The 8,329-nt window shown below is 49.0% G+C and overlaps 2 protein-coding genes across 4 annotated transcripts in view; both read right to left on the bottom strand.

The window, feature by feature from the left end:
* TFAM (transcription factor A, mitochondrial) overlaps positions 1–5,407 on the bottom strand; it is a 16,813-nt gene extending 11,406 nt beyond the window's left edge. Inside the window, exons 1-3 of the mRNA XM_019507725.1 lie at positions 5,283–5,407; positions 5,030–5,169; positions 4–116 (exon numbers count right to left, since the gene is read on the bottom strand). Of these exons, the coding sequence (XP_019363270.1) occupies positions 4–116; positions 5,030–5,169; positions 5,283–5,344 (315 nt within the window). The 5' untranslated portion in view covers positions 5,345–5,407. The remainder of the gene's footprint in view (positions 1–3; positions 117–5,029; positions 5,170–5,282) is intronic.
* Positions 5,408–7,242: 1,835 nt separating this feature from the next.
* The window catches only part of UBE2D1 (ubiquitin conjugating enzyme E2 D1), a 16,745-nt gene continuing 15,658 nt past the window's right edge, over positions 7,243–8,329 (bottom strand). For all 3 annotated transcript variants that reach the window (XM_019507776.1, XM_019507779.1, XM_019507778.1), the window contains one exon: positions 7,243–8,286. The gene's annotated coding sequence lies outside the window, so the exon portion shown is untranslated. The remainder of the gene's footprint in view (positions 8,287–8,329) is intronic.

Here is an 8,329-nt window from a genome sequence, read left to right as displayed (position 1 = left end):
AGCAAACTCAGGAAATCCAAGCTTAAGGGGAAAAATTATGCTTACTTGTTTCTCTGATACAGATAGGTTCCTCCAAGTGTGTGCAACTTTCTTTGCCATCTCCGAAACTGTTATACCTATAATTTAAATAACAAATTAAAGTTATAAGGCTATTAAGAGGAAATAAATTCTCTAGGGTTCAAAATGCGTTTTCCCAATTTTCCCTAGAAAAGCACCTGCCCATGGCACTTTTCCTTGATAACATTTATTTAATTTTTTTTTGTTTTATAAAATGTCCCCTCATTTGCCAGTTCCAGGAAGTATAACACTTTGGGAAAAAATGATTTTTCTTTACCATTTGCTTAAGTGTTCAGTGTGGAACAAAACACCACCATTTCAGGAAAAGACATTTTTAGATGACATAGAAGGGACTTTTTTTAAAGTTTGGTTTATATTTCTTTTCTAAGAAATGTATAAAAAGGGGCCAGAGGTGCTACCTAACCCTCCCCCACTGCCACCTCTGCACTCCCTGTGCCTTCCCTCTCCTGTCCTACCCTTGCTGCATGTCCTACCAAGCTCTGTCCTCACTGCAGCTCAACTGCAGCCAGCCTGAAGCAGGATCCCACAGCACCAGTGCAGAAGCACGGGTAAGGAGGGGGAAGGACAGAGGCTGGGAGGGGAGGTCCAAGACACGAAAAGGGGGCGAAATGGCAGGGAAGGAGAGCAGGGGCTCAAGGTGGCATGGGGAGCAGACACAAGGGGGGAGGCAAGGGGCAGGCAGGGACCCAGCTGTCTGCTCCCTCACCATCTTCACTGGGCAGGGGGGGGATGGACAAGTTTAAGATGATCCTCCAATAATCAGTCTATACATGGAAAATTATAATAAATCAATACATTTTCCATGTACAGACTCCAATTATTCGGGGTTATCTTGAACTTGGGTAAATACAGTAGCGGAATTAGAAATGGTACAGAGGACAACCAAAACTATTGAGGGTATGAAGCATTTACCATACCAGGAGATAATAAAAAGGCTAAGCTACTTCAGTTTGGAAAGGAGAAGGCTGAGAGGGAATATAATAGAAATCTATAAAATAATGAAGCGTGTGGACAAAGTGAATGAGGAACTATTATTTACCAAGTCAGAATACGAGAATGTGTCTGTGTCTTAACTTATGGAACTCATTACCACTGGCTTTAGATGTAGATTGTATAGCCAAGTTCAAAATGGGACTAGGCTAGGGGTGGGAAAAATAGAGCCCACCAGCCAAAGGATTTTGTCCAATCCACAGTGGGTCCTTTGGTCCCACCTGGCCCAGGTGCGTTCCAGTCCAAGGTGCATCCCGCTGCCCCTGGACATGCAGTGGGGTTGGGGTGGCTCCATGGCTGGACTGCATTTCAAGGCAGCCCAGGAAGCAGTGGTTCCTTTCGGCTGCCACTACCTCTGGCCCCGACTCCATGGTACTGGTGGGGACCTGCACACACAGCCCTGACCCCGGCCTGTCCCACACCTGCTCTGGACCCCCTCCTTGCTCACACTGAGTAGTGGCAGTGGGTGGGCAGAAACTGCTGCTAGGTGTGGGGGAAAAGGTGCTGTCTCTCCCTTGCTGCTGCTGGGTCCTTCTCATTGCAGCCTCCAAGAGCCCACACCCAGGGTGCCCTGTGGCTCCTCTCTGCCACCATCACCACTGTCTCCAGCCCACCCAGTGGGGCAGCAGGCTCTGGGCAGCTGCAGCAAGAAGGGCTCAGTAGCAGAAAGGGGGAAGTTACCATCTTCCTCTGTGCCTAGCAGCAGCTTTTACGGGGACATGACAACTGTTGTTCAGCATGGGCATGTGGTCTGGAGCAGGCACAGGGTAGAGCTGGGATCAGGGCTGTGCACATGGGCTCTGGCTGATCCAGAAGTGGCCCACTCTGGCTGGGGTGAGTCCAGAGCTGGTGCAGGGTGGGCTGGGGTCGGAGCTGTGCGGGCAGATTCCGGCTGGTCCACATTTCATCTGGCCGGGACTGTGTGCTCAGCTGCTGCTAGGTGCTGGTGGCAGTGGTGGGAAGGAGCTGCAGGATGCACAGGCTCGGGCTGTTGTAGGGTGGGCAAGGCTGGGATCACAGGGACAGATTGCAGGGCAGGGACAGTATGGGAGTCAGAGCCATGTTCTGCTGCCCACATGCCCCTCAACCAGAGTGGGTTCTGTGGGCAGGGGCACGCAAGGAGCGGATCGCAGGTCTGCCCCACCCCAAACCTACGCTGTCACCATGCCACAATCCCAACCCTGGCTGTAGCTCCCCGTTGCTGTGCTCAGGGCTGGGATCTTAGGGTGGTGACAGCGTGGGGCCAGGGCAAAGTTGAAAGCAGCCACCAAGCCTTGCTGGGGGGAGGGGAGGGGCTGCAGCACTCACAAGTGGGAAAGGAGGGCTGCAAGCCCCCTGGGGGAGGCCCAGGAGGCCAAGATGAGGAGATAGACACATGTCACTGCTAAGCCTGCCAAGTGGGGAAAATTTAGCTTCCCTCCCTCCTCCCCTCACCCATTCTGGGGTGCACAGCCCACAGGTGTGGGACGAGAGGGTGAACCTGTGGGCAACTCCATGCCCTGCCACGTACTTGAAGCAGTTAAGACTGGGCTGGGGCCAGGGGAGGTGGGCAGTGATGGGGCATCCCTGTCCTATGCCAGCCCATAGCTTGCCTCAGGATGCCTGTGTAGCAGCTGCAGCTCCAACTTTGCTGGGTCGGTGTGGGGCGTAGCAGTGCAGAGCAGAACAGGGTGGGAGCAGTGGCAGGAGGGTGCTGTGTTTGGAGCTGGCCCCTAGCCACAGCTCCCCACCCAGCTGCACTTAGTCTCCATGGAGACTAGCCCCCAGACCCAGACACAGCTCCTGCCCAACCAGATGTGGTCTCCACAAAGACTGGTCCCCAGCCCCAGACACAATGCCCTCACCAGGACTCCCCCTCCTGCCGCTGCCCCCCTCATGCTGCTATGCTATACTCCACACAGAGCTGGTGGGGCTGGGGGCTGCTGCCACCACGCAGGCATCCTTGGGTGAGCTGTGGGATGGCACAGGGGAAGTGTTCCCTAGCACCACTAAATGGGGCCAAGGGACTCGCTGCAGGCTGGGTAAAAATCGCTCTGAAAGCCGAATCCGGCCCATACCCAATGTTCAGTGTTCTCCATCTAAAGCAGGGGTGTCACACACACAGTCCAGAGGCCAGATCCAGTCCAGAGTTGGTTCATCCAGCAAAGCATTAATGGGAGACTGCCTGCTGCTGCACAACTAACAACTGGGCAAAACCCACAGCACCGTGGGAAGAAGCCCAGCATCGCAGCTTGCTCCCAAGGCTGCAGACAAGTGCCTACAATGCCAGGATTCTTTCCCTGGGTCCCAGGCTGGCTGGAGCCATGCTGGCTGCCTGGCACTGGTTGGGGGGCTTTAGTGAGCCTGATCTGCCCTGCAGGGCCATCCCTGCACCATCCATTCAGGCTGTGGACCAGCCCTGCACTGCTATTCTGGCCCACAGGGCCAAACAAGTTTAAACACTCCTGTTTTAAGCATGCACTCTTGCCACTGGATTAGGTGGACGATTGGTTTGACCCAGTATAGCTCTTAATGTTCTTACCCTTTATTCTAAATACTATTCAATTAAGCTGAAGTCGTATCAGCAACCTATCACCTTGTGAGTTGATTAGTCCAACTGAGAGTTTTAGTCCAACTGAAATTCCCTCCTCTCTCACCTTACTTCATCCAATTCTTATTATGCTATTATTGCATAGGTTCAACAGTCAGAGCCTTTCAAGGGCAAACAAGATCTGACTTCGTAATACAAATAAGTTTAGGCTTTGTTTTCTGACAAATCTTTCAAGGTTTTCATCTTGCCATAATTAGGAGGAAGAGGGCACAAATCCAATATTTTTCCCCTTTTTCCAAGTCACCTCCCACACCATCTGATAACCCTAGGTAGCCTCTCTCTGTTTTACCAGCTACATTCTATCACCAAAGGATGTGGAGAAGCTTGAGAGAGTCCAGAGAAGAGCCACGCGCATGATCAGAGGTCAGGAAAACAGACCTTACAACGACAGGCTGAGAGCCATAGGGCTCTTTAGCCTCGAAATGCACAGGCTCAGGGGTGACCTGATGGTCACCTATAAGTTTATCAGGAGTGCTCACCAGTTTTTGGGGGAACATTTGTTCACCAGAGCACCCCAAGGGATGACCAGGTCGAACGGTTATAAACTATTGCAAGACTGTTTCAGGCTGGACATAAGGAAGAATTTCTTCACTGTCCGAGCCCCCAGGGTCTGGAACAGCCTGCCATCGGAGGTGGTTCAAGAACCTACATTGAACACCTTCAGGAGTAAATTGGATGCTTATCTTGCTGGGATCCTAGGACCCCAGCTGACTTCCTGCCCCTTGGGCGGGGGGCTGGACTCAGTGATCTTCTGAGGTCCCTTCCAGCCCTAATGTCTACAAAATCTATGAAACCAAGTCTATTTGTTTTGCTAATAGTTATTTGGTCTAGTAAAAGATATCACCTCCGACCCAAGGGCTTTGTGTACTCTCTTTTTTCTCAGACCAACATGGCTACAAAATAAATCATCAGGTCAACATCCCCCCCCACACCTACTGTCTCCCATCCTCTATTCCTCACTGGCACCCAGCTGCATTTTCACAGACCTGCATTTTGGCTGAGCACACAACTGACCAGCACACTCTCCCTCTGCCTGAAGAAAGGTGTTTGTATCTGAAAGCTTGCAAAGAACATTTTTTCCAACTATTTAGTTGGTCCAATAAAAGATACCACATCTCCCCAAAGAACCTTGACTCCCTCACCCCATACCTTTCAGAAGTGGGGTTATTAAACTGGACCCAAGGATGCTAAACTATCCTTAAAAACGAACCCCAGGCGAGTGCAGGGACCGGGCGTCTCCTGTGCGCCGCCCCGAGGTAGAATCGACCGGGTTTTACCGGTGTCGCGGGGCGGGCAGAGGACACATGGTGCCGGCACATCGCGGCCGATTCAAAGAGCCGGGGCGCGTGGAGCAGACTCCGCGCCGCCTACCTGGGTTCTGCTTCTTTATGGTGTCCGTCTGGTCCACGTAGAAGCGGATGAAGGCGCGGAGGGGCGGCTTCGGGGCGCTGGGGGGCTCGGGCTCCTGGCAGAACCACCGCCTCGCGGGGCCGGAGCACGGCGCGCTGCACCTGTGGGGGGATGGGTGGGTGGACGGGCGCGGTGAACGCGCCCAACGCGGCTCGGCCTCAGGCCCGGGTGGAGGGAAGCGGGGCGGGGGGAGCGCGGGGAGCCGCGCCCCTACCTGAGCAGGCTCTGGGCGTGGGGCGCACAGGCCAGGACCCGGCCCAGCAACGCGGCCGTCATTGTCCGGCGCTGCAGCGTGAGCCTCCCCTCTTCGCCGCTTCCCACCGAGGCCGACGCCTAAGCCTAGGCCTGCCCCGCCTGCGCCTGCGCCTGCGCCGGGTGCGGAAGGGGCGGCTCTCGGAACAACCCGGCCGGGGCGGGAGGAAACTAGCAGCAGCAGCGAGATGCGCGTAGATGCCGCGGGTCTACCCCCTTCCTTCTCATCTCCTCAGCGCTGGGTCTCAGAGGGATCCCGGTCAGATTGCATTACTCTTGAGTATCTTTTGTGGCCCTTTCCAGTAAGAAAGCTGTGGCAAGAACCTTTCCATTAACAACTTTTATAAAAAAACTGATCCCCTCCACTTCAAATCATTATTAACTATGCCCATTTAATCATAGTACTTAAGCATCTCAAATCTTTAATGCATCTTACTTTGACAACACTGCTCTGAAGTAGGGCAATAAGCCAGTTTTGCAGATAGGGAAACCAACAGATTAAGCGACTTGTCCAGGAAATCTACGGTGAAGCAAGGATTCTCAGATTAATGCTCTCTTGAAACCATTCTTGTTTGGATTCAGACTTGATTTGGGACAAACATTTAGAATATACAATTAACATTGTATTCTTTGTAACCTACTTGTGTTCCCCTCCTCACCCCCATCCCTCTGTTGTTAGGCCCTGGCTTGGGCAATCTGTATTTCCCTACTGGCTTTGTCATCTTTTTGGATTCAGAATCCTAAACGTTTATTAATAAAATTCAATCTGCTCTCAACTTTTCTAAACTCAAGGTACTTTTCCCCTGGAAGAATCCAGCCCCTAGCTTTCACTTGTTTTTTTCTGACTGCAGAGAAATAATAGAGCAATTCTTCTGCAAAGAACTCAGAAAGATGACAACTGGTGGTTTTAACATTATGGATTCCTAGTTGATATCTCTAGTTACCTTGTGAATCATGTGTAGCTGTTCACACTAAACATTGCTAAAATTGTATAACACTCTACATCACTCTTAAAAGGATCTCATGGCACCCTGCTTGCTTGAGACTCCCTGCTTTAGAGCTTCATGCCAAGGTAGAATAAACTGAATATGTTCACCTCATTTTTAGTTTTATTGCAGAAAATCCCCTATTTTCAGTTGGGGTTTTTTTGCACAAAGATTTGCTATCTTCTAGTCTTACTATTTTAAATAATACCACTTTATACCAGGGGACAGCTGCATACAGCCTGCAGAGCTGGAGGGCTTTGCCTGTGCCCACAGTGAGGGCAGGCAGCTGCCTTCCCAGTTGTGTTTATTGATCAGCCAGGAAGCAGGGGTGGGAGGAAAGGGGAGAAGAGGTGACAATACAGACATAAGTTTGCAGCAGCCTCACTCCAGTGCCGCTCCCCTCTGACTAGAAGCTGCACCTGGTTCCCCAGCAAGTGTCTTGGGAGGCTGGGAAAAACAGTACAGATCAGCTCCCAGCTGCCTGGCATAGGTGCAGGGAAAGCTCCCTTTCTACTCCCCCTGACACCACTGAAACTAGCTGTCCGGCACTGAACCAGAGCCAGGTTGCTCCAGCTGAGGGCTTATTAAAGATTGCCAACCACTACTTTATATTGTTAGCATAGGAAAGCCCTCTTTTCTCACTTGACATTTGTTCCCATATTGCTGCTTACTACAGCATACCATTTTGCATCTTTTATATTTCTTGCTTTACTTAGCCACTTTCCAAAAGTATTCTGCAGACCTTTCTTCATTTCTTATTTATTTCCTCTCTTTAATATGCCAGTTTCCTCCTATGAGGGAATATAGCTATCCTCAGATATTTGTTAAACCCAGCCATTAAGTTCCATAATTTTCTGATTCCATCAGGCATTGGTTAGGAGTGAAAAACATGTATACACACAAACACTTAAACAAAATTTTGCTTAGGAGAAATCATACAATTTTTTTAATCTTTATTTTTCTATAGGCTTCAATTGGCATCTTTAGGTAGGAGGGGGTGGGGGAGAAATCACATCAAACCTTATTAAACAGAAGCTGATTAAAAAAAGCATTCTATATTTAATAGAACAGAATAATGGCCATAAACTTGGATTACATCTTCAACAATTTCTAATGATACAGCAATACTTTAGTTGCAGAAGTGTCAGTGCTGAGCACAGAGGGTAACTACATGGCTCAAATAGTGCCCCCACTGAGACATCTCACAGTGACCATTAAGAGTGTTTGAGTGAAGAGAAAAAGAAACACACATCACCATTATTTATTCCATAATGAAAGCCACAGGACTGAGCAACCTTTTGGTAAGAGGAAACGTGTTGTCCCCATAATCAACTGCTTAGTATATATTATTTACCAGGCAATTCAAGCTTATTCAACAACAGCTAAATGCTCTCTTAGTAAATACAGTTTGATTTACATACAATTCCAGTCCAGAGAAAGCCACACTATTTCAGACTAAAGCATTATACATGCTATTTCCAGGACAGGAACACTGAGTTAAGGGATTGATTGTGGGGTCACAGACTGAAATACCATTTTAAATGCTGTCAAAAAAACAAAAAGAAAATATAAAAAGTGTCTTGATGGATTCCTATGAAGTATAAACTATTATTGAAGTCTGCCATATTTCCTGTTACCAGTTAATTTGCATGTTATTGCTCATCCTGTACATCTTACATTATGGTAGAAAACAATTCCTTTGTGCACGGCATATACAGTACTTCAGAGCACCAATTTAAGTATAAACATTTTCAAACCAACTCTATTATGTATTAGTAGAAAACAACAAAAAAGACAAAGAATAGTCATTAACTGACATGCAAGTCAAACTTCCAAGTTTGACACAGGTCAACATAATGTATTAAATAAATAATTTGTTTTAGTATGAGCCTATTATTAACAAGCGAAGAAAAAGAGGAAAAAAGCTCTGGGGATGCATTCTATTAATCAGAATTCTTTGCTGCCAATTAGTCTCTCTCTCTCTCTCTCTCTCTCTCTCTCTCTCTCTCTCTCTCACACACAC

This window comes from Gavialis gangeticus, unplaced genomic scaffold (assembly GCF_001723915.1).
Source record: "Gavialis gangeticus isolate Ggan-Ray unplaced genomic scaffold, GavGan_comp1, whole genome shotgun sequence".
Lineage (NCBI taxonomy): Eukaryota > Metazoa > Chordata > Crocodylia > Gavialidae > Gavialis > Gavialis gangeticus.
Note: the sequence above shows the minus strand (reverse complement) of the source record. Positions and strands in the feature narration are given on the sequence as shown.